Genomic DNA, 23,107 nt, shown 5'->3' with positions numbered 1-23,107 from the left:
CAGAACGGCATAAAAGGCGGCTCGGCTTCGGATCCGACGTTGGGCGACGCCATTTACGGCAATCCACGCCCTTTCTGGCAACTCCAACTCCAATACAACATGTTCATGTCAGCGTCTCCGTCACTCACTTCCTCGGCCAACCTTCCCATACACGCTTCCAATACGCCACGACGACTGAGAGCAACATTCAAAGTGGACATCCTCAAAACCACAGTGCCACCTTCACTGCCTTCACTCTAACTCATTCTACTCAGACGCCTTACATCAAACGACGTCACACAACACGGGAGCAGTTGTCTTTGTTGGAGAGGCAATGTTGACATGTACGAACAGGTACATTGGTTCAATTCCCATCCCGTTGGGAGCCCGATGCCCGCGTGGTATCTTGTTGTATAATAGAAAGAGAAACTAATTGTTTACAGGAAAACATCATGCCACGACATCAGGGGTATGTATGGTCGCATGCGCAGCGTTACATCATCGTCATCCGGGCTCAGTCGCCCTGCTCCAGCCTGCATCCTTCATGTCTTCATGCCGTCTAACCTAACGGAAGAATCACATGTATGCGTCAATCAAACGGAAAAAAGAGGGGAAAGAAAATCGCTCCGGCCGAGTTTCTTTTAAAACACGGCGTGGAGAATACGTCTCCAGGCAGGCATGGCAGCAACCTCCTCGCGCTCGCGGCGGACTTCATCCCAGTCGATCTCACGGAGGCCAGTGTCGACGTCGATGTCCTTGGTTCGCAGGAAAGGCTCACGCTTCCAGAGCCAGCCGATGATCCAGAAGGCCAGAACGACGGGGGCAGCGAGGAACTGCTTGAAGAAGCTCTCCGCAGTACCCATACCGGGCTCGCCAGGGCCAGCAATGATGGCAGTGTAGAACTGAGTCAAACAAGTCAGCAACAAGATTCGTCGAGTAATGAGGCTGGGCCTGGGGGGAGGGGTTCGTTCTTACCTGGGCGATGAGGACAATGAAGCAGAGGAAGAGGCCGAGATAAGAGCCATAGACACCGCCGACAGCCTTGAAGGGAATCTCGTCGAGAGTGTGGCCGTGGTATTTCCAGGCATTGCGGAATCGGATGTGGGCAAGGCAGACGGAGCCCCAGGTGAAGAGAGCGGCAAGACCAGAGATGGCGAGGAGCCAGTCAAAGACCACAGGGCCAGTGGCGCTCAAGCTGACGTAGGCGATGAAGCCGCACAGGATAAGTGCGACGACCGAGGGCAGAGGACGGCCGGACTTGTCAATGTAGGTGAAGAGCTTGGGAGCATAGCCCTGCTGAGCAAGGGCAGTCAGGGTTCGAGATCCACCATACACACCAGAGACACCGATGGATAGGACGGAAACGAGAATGACGAGGTTCATGAAATCGTCGAAGCCCTTGAGACCGGCATACTTGCCGACCAGCACAAAGGGGGAGGCCTTGGAATCCGAGTAAGCGGAAGAAGAGAGCAGGGAGGTGTCGTTGCTGTCGATCAACAGTCCGACAAAGAAGAGGCCGAGGATGTAGAAGACGGTGATACGCCAGAAGACCTGCTTGATGGCACTGGGCATGTTGCGGGTGGGGTTAGCCGACTCGGCAGCGGCCAGACCGACTAACTCGGTGCCGGAGAAGGAAAACGCGGCGGTGACGAAGACGGAGCAGAATCCCTTGAAGCCGTTCTTGAAGGCACCGGGGTCGTACCAGTAACGGGCGCCCCAGTACTCGTGGTAACGGCCATCCGAGGGGCCACCACCGAGGACAAGGACGAGGGCAATGATCATGAAGACGACGGTCGCTCCGAGCTTGAAGCACGACGCCCAAAACTCCTCTTCAGCATAGCCTAGGGCGCCAAACACGTTGATGATGATGATGGCGACGAGGAAGATGGTGATCCAGACAGCCACGGAGATTTCGCTATTCCAATACCCAATCGTGATACCACAGACGGTCAACTCGAGCGGAAGCACGGCAGCCCACTGAAAGACATAGTTCCAGCCCATGGCAAAACCCCACGCGGGGTCGATGAAGCGAGCAGAGTACGTGTAGAAGGAACCAGAGACGGGGTACATGATGGCGAGTTCACCGAGGGCGTACACTATCAGCATCGTTGTCAGCGCCACAGGACCATCATGAGCACGGCAAATGGGGATGCAAAGCTACTCACCGACGTTGAACATCATGATACCGACAATGAGGAAATCGACGAAGAGAGAACCAGGGCCCTGTTTTCAAAAGCGCTGTCAGCAAACACACGAGGCCCCCCGAGCTCGATGGGGACACTGGGAGAAGCCAGAACTTACACCTTTGCTCAGAGCACCACCGGAGCCGACGAAAAAACCGGCACCAATGGAGCCTCCAATGGCAATCATGTGCAGATGGCGCGCCTTCATGGGGCGCTCAAGCTCCACGATGCCTGGGCCATAGTGCTTCCTCCTGAAGGAGTCGGCGTTGAGGCCGTTGCGCGTGAACCAGTTGGGGTCGCGCTCCAGGCCCTCCTTGGGGATGACGGCGGTGCTGGCCTGGAAGTCGACGACATTGTCCCCCTTCTCGGGGGGCGTGACGAGGCCGCTCTCCTTGGTGGACATGATGGAGGGTCGGTCTGCTGTCCTTGTCTTGCTGTGCCTGTCTTCTGCTGCCCTGTGCAAGGCTGGAGACGTTACACCTGGGGATGAAGAAGGAGGATGAGGGAAGAAGAGAGGAGAGGAGTGAGGACGAGGACGAGGGACAGTCGATCCTTTATGAAGAACGAGGATGCGATTGGGGGACCAGAGACACTTTGGCTGGCAGCAGGGATTCCGAGTGAGGGCGGTGTCGACTAGGACGCTTTATGCATGGAAGCCTTCGCAGGAACCAGATGGCAAAAGGCCCCAAAGGACGTTGCACCAGAAGCTTGTCTGGGGTTTGGAGGGCTGGAGGCTTGGAGAGGGGCGATTGGGGGAGGCTTGTCTATTGGTGTGAGGCTAACGAGGTTCGAGTCTTTTAGCTCTGCAGCCCGTTTATTCTATTTTTTGTTTAAAAAATAGATAAAAACGAGGCGCTGGGGGGTGTGAGGCAAGAAAGAGAATGGGGGAAGGAGGAGGGGGCAGAAAAAGAGCCAAGATCTCAACCGAGGTGGAAAAGGTACCTTCCAGCACCGATGGAAGTACTCGAGCCGTTGCAGGTGGTCTCTGGCACATCACTGCAGATTGCGCTGCACTTGCACTCCAGCGGTCCAGTCGGCGTTGTCGAAGCTGGGTGAGCGTCCTGGAGGGGTGGGAGGGAAGCGTCGGCCACAGAGCAGAGCGCAGCACATGCAAGCCAAGAGCAGAAAGGCCTCGATCGCCTTGCCTCTGCCCGGCGTGAGTCCCTGATCAGGCTACCGGTCACGTACGAAGATGCTCAGGCTGCGTGTGAGGGAGCATTTGCGATCCATCCGTCTCTAGCAGCGGTTGTTCCTATACTTTTACGAGCACGAAGAGGTACATACAGGCGGGAGCGGAGGTACCTCACCTACATACAATCCGGCGAAGGTCGGGCAGGCACGAAGAACAAGGACACTGACTGACAGAACGAACTGAAGGCAACTCCGATTCTCGATGCGTCCAGCTGCTTCATTTTTCTTCAGCTCCCGTCCCTTTTACTCCCTCTTGTGTACCTCAACTGTCACCGACGACGACGACGACGAGACGACGACAGAAGCAATCTGCTCCATGCGACATCGATCCCTGCCGCCTCTTTCTTCTCACCTGCTGCATCTGCATCCTAGTAACCTACTACTAACTGCGCTACCTTACCTATGGATACTTGGCCTGGTACAAAACCAGACAAGTGCGATTGATCCTGGTGCAAGAAGCCAGGCAAGCAAAGAGCTGGTGACACCGACCTGTTTGCAGGCGATACAGTCAGTACAGGTACGAGCGCTACACCATCCAATATGGCGCTCATGTCCCAAACGCTCCAAATCCCCGGCCTCTACCAAGTTAGTACTCACATCTTGGTCTCCACATAGGCGATGATAACCCATCCCCCCCATTACGCGCGTGCTGGATCCCGGTCCTTGTCGAGGGAGCGCCCCTCACAGCCCTGCTTCCCCAATCCCAACCATGGATGGACGTCTTGGGTGGTGCAGATCTTGGCGGCCCTTTGGTTCGCCCGAAACAAACTGGCTGGCCATTCTCTCTGCGTCGCTGTGCTCGTGCTTGTGTTCGTGCTCATGCCTGTACCTGCACTCGAGGGCTGGGGGACTGGAGGTGCCTTGCCGCTGCCAGTTCGCCCACGGCATGGCCTTGGGCCATGTGCTGATGCCGTTCAGAGACAAGACACACAGACGCACGGAGAGACTACCGGCCGGAAGAATTACGACAACCACTGCCCATGCTCTGCATGAGTGAGCATTATCAGGAGCGGCCATGGGTGCAGTGGTTATCAAGAGTCCCCGCATCGCCCTATCGCTTGCTGATTATCAAATCGTTTCGCTGCCGCTATCAGTGGATGCCGCGTGATGCCCACAGCGAACCAGATAGAGGTCCACTGCTCCTACGGGGAAGTTGGGGGTTTGCCCGGCGCCGGCTGTTCAGTGGACACGCAGCACGCTCGCGGCCAAAGAGGAATCCATGAATGCGTGGAGATGTTGGCGCTACTGTACAGTACGGGGGCAGTGGCGCTGCGGTTCCCTAGGCGTATCCGCCCATTGGTTGGAGCCTCCACTGATGCTCCGAGCCTTGTACTTCACGTACACACAGCAAACGTGGATTGCTCAGGGCTCTTGGGATCAAGGTTGCAGTGACGGCTGGCGATGCACCCGCGACACAGGCTGGCGCTGTAGAGTGTCAGCATTGACCTGCACACTCCGCGTCGCACCGCACATGGACTCGGTAGCGCTGGTCGCTGCTACCCAAGGTCGCAGGTCCCTTGGACAGCTGGACAGGTAGCAACGGCACGACGGCTGTCCGTATCCTGTACATCAGCCGGCCCAGCTGATTGCATTTGGCATTCGAATCGAGGCGGCATCACCCGACCCTTTGCTCCATGGATCTCGCTCCTCCTCCTTGTCAGTCCGGGACGAATGTACGTGGAATATGTGCAGAGTACTCGATACTCCTGTCCCTTCGGAAGCAGCAGCGAGACCAGCGGGGAGCCTTGGGATGTCGTGAGCACCTTTCACTCGTGTCAGCGCCAGCACACCGCTTGAGAGCTTGTACTGGCACTCGGCCATGGTATGGGTACTTGGTCAAAGGGCATCGAAATGAAAAGCATAGCAAGTGCCTGGGTAATGACCGGGTACCGCTTCAAGAGGATGGCCAATCGAAGGAGTCCCGTTGCTAACAAGGGCCACCTGGCACCTGTCCGCCTCGCCTCGCCTGGCCAACTGTCTCGCCTCCCAGCTGATGGTCGATCCCGCTACTCACGCTACTCAGTGATGAAGCTCGGATCATGATGCTCGCTGCAAGCATTGCTTGTCCCTTGTATAAGGCTTCAGGGAAGTATTCTCAATCCTTGAATTACAGGGCGTACAGCCCCAAGGAGAAAGGAAGGAGATTCACACAAGTACTCGCACTCACCACCCAATATGCAGCAGATTGCCCGATTTCACTGAATTACTGAATCCTATGCCACTGATAGCCATTACTCGTACAACTCGAAAGCATACCGGTTGTCATTTCAGCTCGTTCGGTCATCCAAAGCCCTCCGTCGTTCAGGTAGCTCGCAGGTCTGCCAAACATCACCAGACTCGACTCCGCAATCGTTCCATCTTCTTATGCTTGATCACCATCTTTCTGCACTCCCTCCCGCGCTATGTCCTTCACACGCCACATGGCTCAGGTTCGCCTCGATCACACCGGCCGCTTGCCCCCCGATAGCCATTTCAACCAACGACAAGGCAATCTCTGATCCACTGGGTCTATCAGCTCGTCGACGGCCGAGCCGACTCGAGCGAGGTTGCCTCCTCCTCATCGTCCAATCACCCAACACGCGCCGATTGGCAGAAGCTGAGGGCCCCGTACTTTCGTACATACGAGTGCACAGAACGCCTCGAGTACATACAATGAAGCCAGGATATTCCCCCCAAACCTCCACCATGAGTAGCACGATAAACATGTGGTTGGTGGCTGCATCGCCGCGCAGCCGGTGTATGTCTCTCTTCCAAGCCTAGCACTAGAGGCCACCACCCACTGGATCTGGAGCCTCCCGGTGGCGACGTGCGTCTTCCATGAAGTATTCTAGCAAGCTTCGGGCCCTGCTGACCTGCCCTTCCTGGCCCAAAGCTGTCGTCTTGGCCCGAAGCGCCGGCGGGTCGCAGCTACTGCACCCATCAGCTTCTGGTATCATCGCCGACAAGCCAATTTCACAGGCCACGGAGCGAACACGAGTCGTGAGCCAACAGACGGCCGTTGCTGGGAGGTCATGAAAGGGCGGTCATTTTACTTCTGGCAACCGTCTATCCCAAACACCACAAGCGCTGCTTACTACTCGTGTCTATCCAACAGAAAAGATGCCGCAAGGATGACGTACAAAACATGTACTCTGTATACCGATGAGACATTTTGTTTTCCAGGTGTAACTAACTGCTTCATGTAAGTTGCTGCCTCACAGCATCCGGCGTCTCTTGATGTCCTCTCTTATACGGGAGCTGCTGGTCTTGAAATGTCACATACTGGTACTGGACCCTGCAATTCCGGGCGTGCTGAATTGGGCACCACCATGATACGAGCACCCTGGTCATGGTTGGGAGAAAGTCACTAGGCAGGTTCCTTGCGTTCCCGGATCCCGTACAGACGACGGCGTAGAGCAGCCAACTACGCAGCCGGCTGGTTGCATGATCACCGCTCAAGCGCCGGAGACGCGAAGCCCGCCGGCCGCAGCAAGGCTGCTGGGGAAATGCAAGGACTGTTTCGCTCACCGTGACAGACCAGATGCAGACAAGATGCGGCACAGCGTGCTACTGACGAATCTATTACCTTACGCGTTGAGGTCGTGGATGATGCGCCTCGCTAGTCAACCAGGTGTCTGCGACTTGGGTTATCTGGCTAGTCCTGTGATATCGTCGTTATTGTCCGTTGCCCCCGGCAAGGTCAATCCAGCTCGATGACACTCGCCTGCTATTCTCTCGTCTACACACTCCACGCTTCTAGCTTGGCCCTAGCGTGCATCGTGGCGCCATGCTTGTGCTACGCCTGGTGCCTCCTTCGGCTAATGTCGTCCCCTCTTCGTGATAGGCGACAGCAGTTGCACACCCCGACACCCTGGAAGCCAGAGACTGCCCACCACAAGACCAAGGCGCAATGCTAGAATGCGAGATTTTCTTCTAGAAGCCGCTCCAGCAGCTCGAGGGCGTCATAAGCATGACTTCCCTGGTGCCACCACTGGCTGGCTCGTACAGGCACCGCGTACCGAGCAGGGGAAAGCGACGGCATCCGGCGGAGAGTTTGTTGCGCGGTGATGGCCTCCTCTCTGCCTCCGTCCTCCCTCACACCGACAAGAGGACCATTTGCCCCAGACGATTAGAGCGGACGAGCACTGCTACTTGATAGGTACTAGGGGCTTTGTCTACCAATGTCATTAGTGTCGCTTTCTGCCTCCTCTACAGATATCAATCTAACGACTACGTCGCCATTAGGACACCAGAGGCGAGACTGGCGGTACACACGGACCACAAGCAGGCTCATGAACCACTAGCATCAGTACGGGGTATCCTTAGCACGAGGGGGAAGGGAAAACGAGTCAAGACCTGGCGATAAGCACATGCCAGGTGGAGAGAGAGAGAGATATCGACAACCGCAGCAGCATTGAGGTACGTGCGCTCTGTCCGATTTGCAGTGACACCGTTCAGACCTCGTCCTCTGGCAAAGCTCGATGCCGTTCTTCAGCCGCCTTTGTGACATGCATAAGCAGCGTCCCTGATGCTACACCACGCGATTTGGGCTACTGGGCGATGGCGCCGATCGCATTAACGCAGAGCGCCTTGGCCCTTGAACTTGCCGGCCTAGTCCAGCACCGCCCGCAGGAACAGACAAGGCAGGTCTTATCTGGTGTCAAGGTGGCTGCAGAAAAGGTTTTGCTACCAGGCCTAGTCCGTCTCTTCCGCTCTCTCCCAAGGCTCTCGAAGGCTTCTCGTCACCCCGCAAAGCACCAAATTCTCCGGTACGGCAGGGCGGCGCGGAGGGCGCTCATTAAAATAGCCCGTACTGCACTTGTAAACGGGAGAGTGAGACGGGTGAGTTGTTGTTCTAGAATCAGTCGCTGGAAGCACTACGAGTAGCACATGCATGTCGCAGAGAAGGTTGCTTGACGCCAGGACAGCACGGATCTCGCGCCACTGACACGGGACAACATGTGTCTCATGCCACTGCTACGTATCTCATATTGCACCCAGGCTTTCTGGAGACGATGCTGCAGACTAGCCTTGAGCACCTTATGGAACTCGAGGTGGTACGTGCTTCTCATACTGCCTCGGTGCTTCCAAGAGCATGATACGATGGCTTCGTTGCTTTCTGCTTGGTCAAAGCACGGCTAACTGCTTGTAGCTCTCAGCGACATCCCTTGCAATCTCATGCCACCTCTTCGCGCACGATGCCTGCTTCGACTTGTTTGTCCCGGTCCCAGTTAGCCGCATGCGGCAAGGTCGCACGGCCGGTGCAGCAGATGAGCGAATGACACTCTCCCCCAGGGATCGGCGACGCCGTCTCCTCCGCCAGGGATGTGATTCGGTATGATGCAGTGAATACCGTATTGATAACCTGAGCGAAAAGAGACCGAGCTGATAAGCTCATGAGCTGCTTAGTGGTGATGCTGCTACGAAGCAGCCTTGGCCAATTCCATGTTGGCAACCTGAGGCGGAGCTGCCGCGTCTTGTCTCCGCTCGATAAGACTATGCAAGGCAAGTCAAAGAAGATGCCCTAAATCGAAATGACGGTGCCAATGGGACAGTGAAAATCATTCTAGCAAACCGGGAAAGGCAGACGCCGGCCGCTCTTAGTATTCTACAGTACAAGTCGTTCCCGTGTCGACAAGGCTGTCGGTGTTGCGTCGCTCCATATCTACCATCCAAACATGGTTCGTCGCGGTGGCTCTTCTCTTTTTGGGTATCATCCGCGTTGATGCCGAAGGCTGGACAAGGGAAGCAAATGATACGTTGATTGTTGGTCATCTCATCTCCTTACAGGACAAGAATCAGCGGCATGAGTCAGTGTCCGCCAGCGCCTGTCAACCTCCCCATGCTTCTGCTCCGCTTTCGTGTTCAAGCTTTTAATATCAGGCGGCTAAGGGTGCAGAGCGGGAAAGCTGAAGAGACATGGCGCGTTTTGTGCATACGCATGTGGGCTTGTCAACTCCATATGGAGCAGTTTCGCGGGCGGAAGCTCCACCAGCAACAATGATTGACAACTCGACAGGAGATAACCCCTCAAACGATCGAGACTGATCAGGCCTCTCAAGATAGCGGCAGGTTTCCGGCTGTCAGACTCTTGACAAGCCGCCTTTGATATCATGAGGCAATCATGCATGGCGTAAGCACTCGTTGACAGAGCAGCTGCCAAGGAGCCAAGCGGCCCTCGGGGCCGACGGTCACTGCGACAATCTTGTCCTCATGCAACGCAGAATCATACATACTACCACCTGCTGTAGGATTGTATCCACGCCGGATGAACCATTTTGAATTCAAGCTTATTTCACGCGGCTCTGCGTCGATTCGACAGTCTGGGCTCGCAACTACTTACTACACAGTAGTACTACCATACATACCTCAAGGTAGCTTTGCAGCTTTCATCTTCTCTCCGGCCTCAGCCGCTCTTCAACTGGCCTTGACGACGTCCTTCGACAGTGGCCTCCCCTCAGCAAAACTAACCCCAGATCCACCGGCACTGGCGACTTCGGCTGCCGCGGAGGCACCTCGTCACGATTGACAGAACCCGTGATGGCCTCGCTCAGCCAGCTCTTCTCTCGGTTCACCCTCCTCCCCTTCCCCATGGTGGAGTTTCGATTACGTACAAATTACGAGCACGTTCACGACGATGGCGAGATCCTTGAGTCTGGCATCTCCAGTTTTCGCCCCATCGAACTAGATACTCCAAGATTTGAGAAGCAAGATTGGAAAAAAAAGGGTCCGTGATGGCGACAAAGACGACAGAATCCGGGGCCCCAGGTTTTGGGTGGATTGAAGCAAAGCTTGGTGACGAGCGGGCGTGGGGCTTTGCCGGGCTGTCTGTGTGGAAACTTTGTCGGGACGAAGCCATCGCCATGAGGACCGAACTCTATCTTCCCCGGATTTTCATGATGTCTGCTCCGGAGAAGGCTTGAACTCAATTAACGAGACATTTCGAATCCGTCCTTGGGCGGAATATGGCGATCACTTGGTTGCCTACATGCTTTGGCTCGGCAATTCGCGGCTCAGGCGCGGATCATGCAGAGGCGCGCTTTTTATTCCGCTTGGCGCGCCCATCATTGTGCATTTACAGTACAGGAGGACGCATGTCTGTCTGCCCACTGATTGGATGCGTCCTTTGTTCCGGCGCCAAGCCCATTGATGCAGATTCCCATCGAGTTCTGTTTTCTCTAATTCGTTTAGGTCCCCTGGCCTTGTTTTCCTCTTTGCGGCTGGCCGTGGCGTTTGCCACCGATTCAAGTGAACAAGCCTTCATGTTTCGCCGCTGACACCGCTTGTGCTACGGTGGCTTGAAGCCACGGCCGAGCAAGAGAAAAGAGAGTGGCTGGGGAATTGCGACGAGAAATCTCGGGGCATGCAAGCGGCCTCCTAGGCGTCTGGCCAAATTACGATTGAGAGAGAATGGTGAGGTTGGTGAGCGCGGAGGGCACGACCCAGCGAGGCGGTTCCAGCGATCAGAGACGACCGGTTTCAGGCGAAGTGGTAAGTCTACGAGTTGAGTATCGAGAAACCAAGTCGACAACTATGGCTTGAGTGGTTCGTGGAACCACCACTATCCACAGAAGGGAAAGCCATGTAAGAACCTTGGTCGAAAAGAAGGGTGTTCCGAACCTTCTAAGGCCAAGGATTGACTTTTCCTTTTCTTTCTCTTTACCCCGGAGTGTCACTACGCACATGATGGTTTGGCCAACTGTCCAAACTTGCGGGTAGAGCCAGCAATGGCACACCCTCTTTCAAGAGAGACGATGAAAAGGGGGTGGGGCGGGGGCGGGTTCGAACAGTCTCCAGATTTCTCCAGGATTTCCTTTTGAGGAAACATGTGCGTTGAGTGGCTTGGAAGGGAGGCTTTTGCCTTTTCTTCTGGCGCTTCCCGTCGGAGGAAAACCTTGGAATTTGATGTCGTTGTAGAGGCTGAAAGAGTTTGAAGGGTTGCAAGTTTCCGCGAGGGTTTGGTGGCGAGGAGGGAATGGGTTCCGCGCGGCTTTGCTTCTTGGCCTCTTTCGCATCATGAACGTGACTGGGTAGTGAGTAGTAGGGCATTGGGTTTGGTGGCACTGAGTTGAGTTTGAGTTGTCGGGTGTTGATCTGACTTTGTGTGCCACGGTTTGGGAGGGGAGGGTGAGGGAATGGAGACGGTAAGAAGACAATTGCCCAGTTGAGATGGCACTTGTGAAGTGTAGCATGTCTGGTGAATACAACCTAGAGAAATCGGTAAGATAGATGACCTTACGTATTGAAAGTTGTCTCGCAGACTTCGGTCTCCCTAGGCAGATCAATCTCGCTCAAACGGATATGCAAAGTCATGTCAGTGTGTCCCGGCAACTCTCCTCGCAACTAGAGACTCTTTATCAAACGGTTTGACCCTTGAGGAGAGTCGAGATCCATCGAGACCATCACCCTAACTACCCTACACCCAGCATAAGGAACACCAAGTCCCATACTTTTATCCATCACTAACAAATCTTATACTGGCGACAAATTTCCAACAATGTCCAATAAAGGAAAAAAACTGCTCGTCAATCCAATAATGCGCTCGGAGATGTCTGACAACCATGTCACCCCTCACCACCAAGTCAGATCGAGCCGCACTGGGGAAGTTGTCATTCTGAACATCGCCCGCTTCAAGTAGATCAAGAGAAATGCCGACGGATTCTGCGTCATCCCATCGGTAACGCACAAGGCTGTCGCTTAGAATGGCTTTCACCTTGACGATGAGATCTGCGGGATCTCTTTGATAGGCTGCTTCCACTTCGGTATGGTTGGCGAAACCGATTCTTTTCGTGTATAGACTCGGAGAACCTGGCGGACCGTCTGGCGGCGACGATGACTGCAACTCGGATTTGGCAATGGCTGGTGGACTGAGGCTGTTTCTTAGCTGGTTGACTTGTTGCTGCAATGCTGAGAGATCGTTTCGTAAGGCCGTGACATCCTCACGTAGGTCGAGCGTTCTCTTGCCCGCCTCGTGAGTGGTGAACATGGTTGCCAACTACATCAATCAGATCATGGTATCAGAAACGGGTGGCAAAATGGTATACTTGCCTGTGGAGTTGTGTCAGTGTTCATTGCTACCGGCTGAGGTGAGTCTAGGGAGCAGCGTTGGTGGTGGGCGCTGGTGAGTTGACCCGAATTATAAACACACTGATCGGTATGGAGGGGTTTTTATAGGGAGCCTCATGTGATAAAGTTGAGCTGAACAATTCACCGATTCGATGGATGCTGCTATGATATTTATACCCAATGATATTGCTGCGCGTTGCAACGCCGTGCGAGCAACCGTCTCTACCAAGCAGACTTGGTCATGTCCGAGGCACATAGCCGCCTCTTACCAGAATGCCAACGGGAGCTATGAGCCGGTACTATCACATCATCGTGGTAAGTTAGTGGTCTGCAGTAGGACCTTGGGGCACGAGAAGAAGGGGGGGAAAGGGACTGTGCTTTGCTTAACTTCTGCTGCAGAGAGGTTAACATTTGGGTATTCAGTGAATATTTCGTCCGGTGGAGGCTCTTGGCTCCAGGGTTGGCCCCATTTCCTTCGGTGTAGGCTACCAGAGACAAGCTATGCATGTACAGCATATGTGATGATGTGGACAGTGGCCTGCGTACTCAGCAGCGCCCCCCAAAGAGGCATTCTAGCCGCCATCGTCCATGGTAAATTTGTCGAGGTGACCTGCGTCATCTTGACTCGTCACCCTGCTCTCCAGGCCTAGGAGGAGCATGAAGGAGGCTTGCGTTGTCCGAAAGCCAGGCTCCGTCTCGGGCAGGAAGGTTTCTGCAGCAGGCGACATGTCTCGTTGCTCGCTCGTCTGTTCGCGGGTATACCGCTGGTGTGAAACGTTGAGTCCATACACTGCGTCTCAATTATCAATGAAGGCCTTGGTGCCGGGATGGATGTAAAGCTTGACGTCCTCTTACTGGCAGCCCGAGACGACACCCCTTGAAGGCACCGTCGTCTCTCTCGAGAAGAGCTCTGGTTTGTCTGGTCAGCACAATCTGCCAGCTAGAAGCCAAAGATGGGATTCTGCTCCTAGATATCTGCAAGTCTCCCAGGCCTAAGCATCATATCGCGGCGAAAGCGCCTGTAGAGTGATTGATTCTTCCACACATGCAGTTACTTACCGTAGGACTAGAGTAGGTAACTAGGTAGAACCAGTGGGCCGCATCCCCAGCATCTCCAATTGCACTTTCCACGGACGTGGTTTCCATCCTCAGAGGCCAAGCGCTTTCCATGTCTTCAAATCCCCTGCGCGTTCGCTTGTAGAGACGGAAAGAGCCTGGAGGAGAGCAAGGAACTATCTCTGGCCCAAGTATGTAAAAATGAACATCATCGCCACCTCTCTCTCTCCTCTTCCGCACTCCATCCAACCAAGATCAAAGTCAAGTCACCTCATTCTTCTTTGGCCATCAGCCACTCCGCCCATTTTCTGTGAATCCCGGTTCGCCCTGGGGGAATGTCTTTCCCTGGAGACTCAGCAGTCAACAAGGTCCTGTCTAGGGCCTTCGGGAGGTGATACCTGCCCGTAACATGATGGTCATCATTGTCTCCAGGTTGGCGCCGAAATCCGTCGTCAAGCTGTTCAGTGCTTGTACTGCTACCCAGTCGGGGCCAGATGAAATCCCAGCTGTTGGGATGGCTTGACGCTGGCTTGCATCGCCACATGCAACCGTGCCTTCTGTCTGTCATTGGGTGCCGAACAATGACCCATTCCCGACCGTACATTTGAGACTCGTTTTCTCGAGCGATGACCCTTGATGTTCCCCCGATCCCACGACACACCAATTCAGTGGCTCAGACGTTGAATCATCATTGCCCATGTCCCCCAGTCTCCCAGTCTCGAGAAATGATTAACCCAGCATGCCTCCTGTCTGTCATTGGGCTCCGAAGAATGGCCTGATTGAGGAGGAAAAGAGAGGGAAGATGGAGGGAGAGGATGGGTGATATACGTAGGGTAGTTACTCACGTGCTCACGTGTTCATGGAGGAACGAGAGGAGGGAAGGAGGAAGGAAAACGAAGACGGAAAAAACTGACTCTTCTCTCATGTCGTCATGTCTGTACTCTGAACTTTGCTTGGAGAGATAAGAGAGGCAGAACTAGCTTGTACAAGTGCCGAACCGTTGCGTCTTAGAAGTATCAGGAGCCAAACTGTCGGGGGGGTTGGACTACCTTAGAGCGACTTGCACATGTGAGGAGCTGCACTGCCGTAGCCACCTACCTGGGTAGTACTGCTCGGTATTCTCGCTAGTATTGGAACCAACCTTGAATCCATACCTCAAATGCTTTGACCATTCTTTATCTTCCATACCATCTCTCTTCAGCTTTGAGCCACTGAAGTTTGGTGGATGATAAGCGATCGCTTGGTACATGTAGGGACTTCAGAAGACAACTCTCGGGACTGCTGCTTTCAACGGTACCCGAGGGCGCCAAAAGTGGAAGAAGGTCAACGACCGAAACGGATTCCATCTCCGTCGATTGTGAAACTACGGCCAACGTCATCTCATCCGAAAGTCTCTCCATCTAGAAAGGAGGAGGGAAAGCGAAGCATCAGCGGCACACCGCCAGCAATGAAACGTCTGGCTCTACAAAGATGGCTCAAACTACCTTATGTTGCCGAGAAGCCATCAACACCCATGTGTAGTTGAGAGACAAAACTCCCCTCGGATGAGCGATTCCGAGTGAGACGATAAGTCAATGTTTGATACGGAGAGGCTGGAGACGAGAAATATGCCTTCTTGTCCTTCATTCATACGTCGAGGTCTTTCGCTTGATGGCATGCTATGTAAGCGAAGCCATGTACATATTGAACGAATACTTGGGATGTTAAGGCTTGTGGCCTTATGCTTCCTTTGATACATGTATTTGCCCTGTTTGGAATGGGAGGCTAATCGTTGGTGACATCCGAGCGACGCCACAAAGGCGGGTTTCGGAGCAACGCCTTGCAGGCCATTCATCTTCCAGCAATTTGAGAGCCAAGTATATTACCTAGCTAATGAAAGGAGGTACCACGCTATGCTGCCAAGTATTGCTTCTTTGGTGAGCTGTCGAAGCGCTCAACGATCGAGGTCTATGCTGAAGCGCAGCTTAGTTAGAGCATGTACTTGAGCTCAATGGCCTAGGGAACCCCTCCTTCAGTTTCCATATGCCGAAAATACTTGGGCAGGGCAGCCTTTGGCGGGTTTAGCTAGTATATACCATCGTCCATGTATCCTCTGGAATGGCATCTGTCAGGTCGACATGAGACCCCTACTAACGTTTGCCAGTTGCGAATCCATATAGGGAGGATGGCTTTCAACATCTACCCTATAAAGCTCTTTTGACCCAGTAGCTGTATCGGCTCATTCTGAGTTTGCAGTTTCATACATGTTTCTACTCATGCCATCCTCAAAAGACATGCTTACACTACAATAGCCATATTCATACAATGGTCTGCCTCACAGGTGATCTCATAACCAAAGACCTCCTAGGAAGTAATAAACTGTCCCCAACGGCATCCAACCCAAAGATAATTCCCCGTAGCTATTTCGAGCACAAACATCTTGTTCCCCAACCTACAGTAAACTTCAGATGTCCCGAATGCCACTTCGCTGTTGGAGAGGACGCATGAAAGACCCCCCCCCCCATTATCTCAAGAAGAAACCTCACAATATCACAATGGCATCGCTTACTCTTGGGCCAACAGAGCGGCAGATGAGCGCCAGGGGGTCTTGAATCTGTGTATGTTTGTGATACACGACATATTACAACTTACTGGGCTGCTTCGCAGATAACCAAGCACGAAACGAGGGAGTCTAATCTATTGATCGTATCAACTGTCAATCTCGGCTTGTGATAGCCAACGTGATAGCCAACGTGATATACGAGCCGGAAAGGTGATGAGCCGGTAAGAAGATGAGAAACACTGCTCAAATGCCATTCTTCTTGGTCATACTACTCCACGATTCATGGACACTCTCACACGTCCCAATCGCGCCCCAAATCAAGCCGCATTGTAACTGTCACACGAGGGAATGATCCGTATACTAGTCGTAATTGACTTTTCTCTCCCTTGCTTCCCGCCTTCAAAAGCCTCACAACATGGGTCAACGGTGCCCGCATGAAACCAGTTTCTCGGCACATGTAGCTGATATAATGGCCGTTGGACACGTAATATTGGCCTCCCTGCGCAAAAAGGGATGCCCCGGATCGGTAGGGAATGTCTGGGTGTGCAAAGCCGTGTCAATGATGGCATAACTTGTGATAATGGACACATCACTCCACAGTCTAGCCTGCCTGATCTCGGCGAGACACAAATTTTCCTCCCTGCACTCACAAGTAAGAAGCAGTCCAAGTAATTCAGACTGCGGTCCAGAATGGACGGCATTCTGCTGGTCGTACGATTCGAGCACGATGAAGTCAGTGCGCATGAAAAATAAGCCCGAGTCCAACAGCGTACGGGCCACTGCCTTTGGTGAAACCTAACAAAGTCTCCGGCTCCCCTTTGACCAGTGTGGTGATACTATTCAGGCAGAGAAGCAAGGGGATCGCTTTTCCCAACATGACAAGTGACAGATTGGACGGCTTGAGGACGGGAGAGAGGGCTGGGGACTGAAACAAGAAATTTCTTCCTCAGCTGAGTCCAGCCCGATGGGAGCGACAAATCCATGAGCGCCGCGGTTTCGGACTGAGGACGGCGATTCTCGTCCACAACATGGCGCACAGACGGTGGCTGCGAACCGGTGAGGCGATTGTAGCCCGTATGGGGGCCTATCGTAATAGCATGACTGAGTCAGCTACGGCATCATGCATTCAGCATGAACCAGTCTTGACAGAGCGCTTGTCGACAAGCCGAGAAGCAGGTGTTGTGGCGAGATTGAGGGGATTCTGTTTGTCGACAGTCATATTTCGCACTGCCCTGTCGATATCATGCAGGCACGCCAATGCGTCCATGTTCGCAAGTACCGTGAAATGCATGAACTGGACGATCCGCTCACATGTGAAGCCATCGGATGCCGCATTGGCCAGCATCGACGATGCAACAGCTAGCTGCGCGGAGTGCGTCGGGGAAATAGTTTCATGCATCCGTCCCCGTCGTCGTATCCGCGTACATGTGCGGTGCTTCCTTTTTGTCCGTTAGGTCACTGTGTTGGTGGTCGTGGCTTCGGCCTACCATATCGTCCGGGGCCTCGAAATGCTGTTGTATGTATGGACCTTTTCGTCAAACACCTAGCCTCCAGCAGGGGAACTTGCTCATCTCTCAGACAGTCCAACAGCTGTCACGCATTGCGATGGGGTGATTAGGAGCCGTTGACAGGTCAGGCAATAACGGTTTGAGGCTCACCAACTGCTCACGCGAACCGGCTTCTTCCGGTCTGTGCGACGGACCTGTCACTGCAGCTCTCGGTGTGAACGTATCCGGTTTCACCTAAAACACCCGCCTGTCAAGCATGAACAAACCAACTGAAGAAAAATTAGCGACGACCGGATCCAGCTCCGGCCCTGTCTGGGCTTGCGTAGACTCGAGCGCAGCAATCCGTCGTTTTCGGCTGCTCTAGGGAAATTTCACAAAACAGGGCGGTGCTGCTTTGCAACCGTGTAAGTGCTTGACGACTTCATCCATAGCTATTGTGCATGATGGAAGCCACAACCTCGTCACCGGCATGGTTCCTCCGTACTGTTGATCTCTCAGCTTCAGCTTCAGCCGATCCGGCGATGCGGCTGATGGGAAAGGGGGGATGCCAGTCAGACTCTTGACCTCTCACCTGTTTTAGTAGGCGATGTCAAGCCGGCTCTAGCTTGGTTTGAGGTCCAATTTCTGTCTGATTAGACATCTGCGAGGAACCCGAGATGTAGACCCTAAGAATCGGACGGCCAACTGAGGTCTCGTCGGGCAATTGTCTCAAATGAATGTTTCGGCATGATGCCCGCTCTCCGCGGTTGTTGGGTTCACTTACACGAAGGGTCCTGTGCTTCCCCAAGTGATGCCTCTCATCCGGCCGCTTTTTCACATCGAGTTCAAGATGTGCTCAAAAAGACTCGGTGATGCTCGTAGTAACTGATACTTGCGCAATGCGAATCATCCACTGTGGAGGAGCATTTCATCACCGCAGCGTCGACTCAGGATCGTCTTTCGCGCAGCGCCACGGTACGCCAGGAGGACCGGGGCCACAACGCCCTGGCCCCAAACTTCGACAGCACTAAGCAACGCCACCTGAAAGTACACAAGCTCTTGGCCTGGGTTCCTGACGACGACACGCAATTGAACGGGGCATACGAAGTATTGTGGCGCGTCGTCGGCACTACTTCAGGGGCAGGTCGAATCCAGCGATAAGATTCTTTGAATTGTGGATGCTGGGACCTCTCTGTTAGAAACGTGCCTCTTTACATGGATTGGGCTGGGAACGCACCTGTAGCATGTAGCATATCTGATTGGTTATGTGTGTTGCCCAAAGGATGCTCCCGTTGCCTCTCAACACTGGTTCAGGGCATGACACCTCTCGGGGGCTGTTGGTAATGGAAGCACTCATATCAGCAACGGCTTACCCTATGTATGAGCATTGAACCACAGGGTTCATCCTCGCCGCCGAAGGAGAAGCCGGATGATGAACTGCTGAACTGTGCGGCGATGCGGGCTCGTTATGCCCGATGCCGCTCGCACACGCTACGCCGTAGAGCGGTAAGTACGAAGTACTGGTAGCTTTTCCAACCTGCCATGCTCCGCACCAGGGGCCCGGCTTCAGCAGCGGCGGGCCTGCCTTCGTCGATCTGGCACGGGGATTGATTGACAGCTTGGACGGCCTGCACGCCCGAGTCCCAATGGCAATAATATCCATACCTACTGTACAAGAACCACATGACGCTCTACTAGCAGTGCCGATGGCCACGGCTAGTAGTACATAGCCGTAGACCGGCACTTGTACGGGCGTTGTAGATAAGCAGTGGTATGACCGGTGGAGCGGGCAGGTCGGTATTCGCGTGCGTCCAAGCAGCATTTGCCAAGGCCTGGAGTCGGAAATCATGCCCCATGACAAACCTCGCGGGTGATGCGGAGCGTGGAGAACGAGGACCAGAAGGAAAAGATGGTGTTGGTGATGTGAAGAGGCCAATCCTAGCATCAGTCACACCGTCAGCTGTATGTAGTGGCCTCCAAAACTCTGGAGTGATGAGGCGAGAAAAACCAACAAGCGTCCAATCCACTGCTGCCAGCACGAGGGGGAGAAAGAACTCAATGCGCCGAAAGTTAAGCATGAATCAGGTCTGTGACTCGGTATCACTCCGTACGCAGACGCCTATCGACGCAATCCGACCTCCACACTCGATGCTTCCACGAGCCTTGCACGTGGACTGGGTCAGGGACATACATACAGGCGCCAGAAAATTATGAGACCTTAATAGTGCCTCTGACTCGACCCTGAAGCTGTTCGCTTGTGAATAGCCAGGGAGTTGCCCCGCTGGGAAGCAGGGGACCGTGTATTCTAGGCTGGGCCTCAGGCTCTTGACAGCCACAATGGGTTAACGTGAGCCCAAAGCCGGTAATAGGCTTGACGGGGTAATCAGAACAGGAAATGAGAAGAATCTAAGCGGGCGGGGCAGCGGTTCGGTCACCAAGGCATCATTTGTGAATGAATTGGAGGTGATGTCGTCACTTCCCAGGAGAGGAGGGATCTGCCAGTACATACTTACAACTGATGAAGATGCATGAGAAATGCCATATCGAGTTCGGCCCCAGGAGTATGTTTGAAAGCTCCTGCTCTGCATAGTATGCCGGTGATACGGAGACTGTCGGCCGAGAGGGGAGCTTGGGTTGTCGGTCCAGAGGGCCTCCATGCTCATCGAACTGCAAAGGCAGGCAGGCAGGATATCATGCTGGAGCACAGGGATGAGCTTCTCCCCGCGTTAGCATGCATGCTGTTGGAGAGCCACTTCTTGCTCGTACGAAGTAGAGATCTCCAGGCCTAGTGCGATATGCGTGTCAGAGCGCGAGGCCGCTGCCGCTGTTGACGACTGAACCTAGAAGACTGGGGACCGGAACGCTTGGTCAGAAATCTCACTGCGATGAATCATTTTTTCAGACATGTGAACTGACCTGATGATCAGGTGCCTTGAAATCGACACACTGCGCATACATGAAATACTTGGTAAATGCTGGATTTTGCTCGTTGATCCGTGTAGTGATTCGGTAATTCTGCTCCGTAGTGTCTTTCCTATCTCACACGCAGAAGATGAGACATAAAATCATGCTGTCTGCGGCTCGGTATTGCAGCAGCTGTCTCAGAGCATGGTTTGTGGCTGGGGGGCAAACCACATGAACGGGACGTTCGTGTATGGGCAAGGCTGGTTCGGGCTAAATAGCTGAAACAATGGGCGGGATAATGCTCTTCTTTTCTTATTTCGAAATGAGCTTCTGTCTCTTGAGCACCTCGTAGACCTGTAGCTTGTTGTCGAACGTCCCCACCGCCAGATGCTGTTAGTACATGCATGTGGTGACTGACTGCAAGAGTTGGATGCATCTCCATCATGAGAAATTCCAATGACCGCAATGCATCCCAGACGTCCGTTTGACCGAGGAAAAAGGCCAAGGAACCACACCCACTAGCGGTGACAAAGTACGTGAGCTTCTCAAGAGTTGGAATATGATATAGACGCCGTGCGTGATCCTTCTTTGCCACTGGAAGTTGAAGGAGGGCTTTGTACTTCGTACTGCGTACCAGAACCACGGCATTCGAGCTTGCGAATGGCGGCATGTCATTCAATGTCTGCAAAGCCGATGAGACAGTAGCCGCAGGGAATGAATGTCTGCCAAGGACCACCTCCCATGTTGTACAAGGAGTACTCCGTACGATGTAGCAGTCATAATTCCAGGAGGTTGACAATGGCGGCCAGTTTTCATACTTTGGGCCATCGCCTCCCTGCATCATGTCTCTGATAGTCGTAAGTGTGGCGCAGGGTTCTTTGCGTGGTGGTGTGGTCATCAGGGTTCGTGAACGTGCCCTGGACGCCCGCGGAGCCTTTGTAGGGAGAAAGTTGGTGACAATAGCTCGTACGGACTTGTAAGACGAATCTTACCGACCTTGATGCTCATCTATCATTGATGAACGGCAGAGAGCAGAGCAACTTGCACTCGTCCAGGCAGGCATCGCCGCGATGAGTTGGCTGGTTTGGGTCTCAGTTCTGACCGTTGTTCCCCGTCGCTTCGGGACACAATGACATCCAGTTGCTGGTGCTACTGTACGGAGAGCTTGAGAGCATGGGCCACATCCACAGACAGCCGGGGCCACATTGTGATGCCGGAGGAGACGTCTGCATAACCCCTGCGTCCATCCCTGCCACGTCCTTGGCAGTCCAACAGAACCCCTGCGGATTGCCCTCCTAGCGCAGGCGCTTGGCGGTTCCCCTGGTCCCCGGAGCCATCTTAACTAGGCCTTCTGTCACTTTGGCACCCTGGGCGAGGGACCTGGGCAGCTGGTGAAGGCGGCAGCAGGCATGTACTCTCTGTATCTAGGGGCGTGGATACGAGTTGACAGCCCACGCCTTGGAGGTGATGGAACAGCCAAAGGGGCGAGTGATTGGTGGCAAGGCGGAACAGAACAGGCTGGGTGGGTAGAACAAGTCCCAGTAGCTGCTCGAACAACTCTGCAGGACGGTTGGCCCCAGATCTGGCCCAAGTCAATAACAGCAGCCTCCCCAGACGGCCGGGTGAGAGACGCCTGTCTGACTTTTCCCTCTCTCTCCTCTCTGGATTCCAGCCTGTGCCTGGACTTTGCAACGGCAGCATCTGTGGGCTTGGATTCGAACACGAACATCTGTCGATAGGGGCCGGCCACGAAGAAGACGCAGCCGCCAATCGAGCCAGTCAGCCAGCCGCCGCCATCTGCGAACCGTCAGACAAGCGCCAAGCAACAGCCTGCATACCTGTACCAGTATTACGAAGCGAAGTGCAGCAGTGCCAAGTAGCACCGCCAGAGACGACGCACGACACACGACAATTGCGAAGCATTTGGCGAGGGAGGAACCGAAGAGGCCTGCGGATCACAAAGCACGAGTCGAGTCAAGTCCGAACGGAGTGACCGCTCGCTTCGCGCTCCAGGCCCTTTCACCCCTTCTCCGAGCAGCAAGCACGCTGCCAGCCCCCCCAAACCCCCCCAATCCCAGCGCCAGGGAGCGCCTGAACCCGCCAAGACTCCCCTGTTCGCGACTCGGATCGCCGCCGTGCATGTCGACCTGGAGCGCATTCCGATTCCAGCATCCGTCCAACTGAATCCAGCCGCCAGCACCAGATTCCTCCTGCTCTGCTGTTCTGCCCACGAACTGCTCGACATTTGATCTCGGCTCACGCGCCGCACGCGCCTCACGCACCGACTCGAACCGCAGCGATCGCAATTGATTGATCTTGATCCTCGTGTAAGTCCGCTCCAGCGCCGGCCCTCAGCCCTGTCCTGTCCTGTCCTGTCCTGTCCTGCAGCTGTTCGCCTCCCCCTCATCCCCCATCAGCCCCCCCAGCCCGTCAGCCAGCCTCCGAGCACCAGGACGGGATAATTCCTGCGTAAGGCGGCGGTCGAGATCGCAGAGTGGCCCTTGAGTTGCTGCCCGCCTCCGCCATTCCCGTCGCCATCGTGTGTTGTCACGGAAGCTGCCGGGCGAATGACTGTTGTTCATTCCTCGGCTCCGCCTCCCACCTCCCACCACCTCCTTTCATTCCAGCTACGGCCTGGCACTGCTTCTCACAACATACTTGTGCTTGCAGTCGAATCGACGATAGCTGACGCATCGTGCGTACCTTATTGACCGATGACG

The 23,107-nt window shown here is 54.4% G+C and overlaps 6 protein-coding genes across 6 annotated transcripts; 3 read left to right on the top strand and 3 right to left on the bottom strand.

The window, feature by feature from the left end:
- Positions 1-620: 620 nt before the first annotated feature.
- CCMA1212_003335 (Amino-acid permease inda1) lies at positions 621-2,617 on the bottom strand (the record flags this gene model as incomplete). Its single annotated transcript, XM_073700686.1, has 4 exons — positions 2,281-2,617; positions 2,145-2,202; positions 955-2,075; positions 621-881 (listed from the first exon to the last, which is right to left on the bottom strand). Exons 1-4 carry the CDS (start codon positions 2,563-2,565, stop codon positions 621-623), a joined length of 1,725 nt encoding a protein of 574 aa, XP_073560072.1. The 5' UTR covers positions 2,566-2,617.
- Positions 2,618-3,971: 1,354 nt separating this feature from the next.
- On the top strand, positions 3,972-4,576 carry CCMA1212_003334 (uncharacterized protein; the record flags this gene model as incomplete). The annotated part of the gene is made up of 2 exons (XM_073700685.1): positions 3,972-4,209; positions 4,272-4,576. The coding sequence occupies 2 exons, from the start codon at positions 3,972-3,974 to the stop codon at positions 4,574-4,576; spliced, it is 543 nt and encodes a 180-aa protein (XP_073560073.1).
- Positions 4,577-4,922: 346 nt separating this feature from the next.
- On the bottom strand, positions 4,923-5,174 carry CCMA1212_003333 (uncharacterized protein; the record flags this gene model as incomplete). The annotated part of the gene is made up of 1 exon (XM_073700684.1): positions 4,923-5,174. One exon carries the CDS (start codon positions 5,172-5,174, stop codon positions 4,923-4,925), a length of 252 nt encoding a protein of 83 aa, XP_073560067.1.
- A 2,076-nt stretch (positions 5,175-7,250) lies between these two features.
- CCMA1212_003331 (uncharacterized protein) lies at positions 7,251-10,067 on the top strand (the record flags this gene model as incomplete). Its single annotated transcript, XM_073700683.1, has 5 exons — positions 7,251-7,396; positions 7,778-8,101; positions 8,236-8,389; positions 8,485-8,667; positions 9,711-10,067. 5 exons carry the CDS (start codon positions 7,251-7,253, stop codon positions 10,065-10,067), a joined length of 1,164 nt encoding a protein of 387 aa, XP_073560261.1.
- Positions 10,068-11,739: 1,672 nt separating this feature from the next.
- Positions 11,740-12,318, bottom strand: CCMA1212_003330 (uncharacterized protein; the record flags this gene model as incomplete). Its single annotated transcript, XM_073700682.1, has 2 exons — positions 11,740-11,748; positions 11,908-12,318. The coding sequence occupies 2 exons, from the start codon at positions 12,316-12,318 to the stop codon at positions 11,740-11,742; spliced, it is 420 nt and encodes a 139-aa protein (XP_073560069.1).
- A 9,478-nt stretch (positions 12,319-21,796) lies between these two features.
- Positions 21,797-22,636, top strand: CCMA1212_003329 (uncharacterized protein; the record flags this gene model as incomplete). The annotated part of the gene is made up of 3 exons (XM_073700681.1): positions 21,797-22,009; positions 22,060-22,165; positions 22,308-22,636. 3 exons carry the CDS (start codon positions 21,797-21,799, stop codon positions 22,634-22,636), a joined length of 648 nt encoding a protein of 215 aa, XP_073560508.1.
- Between the last annotated feature and the right edge of the window lie 471 nt (positions 22,637-23,107).

Source organism: Trichoderma ghanense (assembly GCF_004382785.1).
Source record: "Trichoderma ghanense strain CCMA-1212 chromosome Unknown scaffold_3, whole genome shotgun sequence".
Taxonomy (NCBI): Eukaryota; Fungi; Ascomycota; class Sordariomycetes; order Hypocreales; family Hypocreaceae; genus Trichoderma; species Trichoderma ghanense.
The sequence above is the reverse complement of the archived record's forward strand: the minus strand, read 5'-3'. Positions and strand labels throughout refer to the sequence as shown.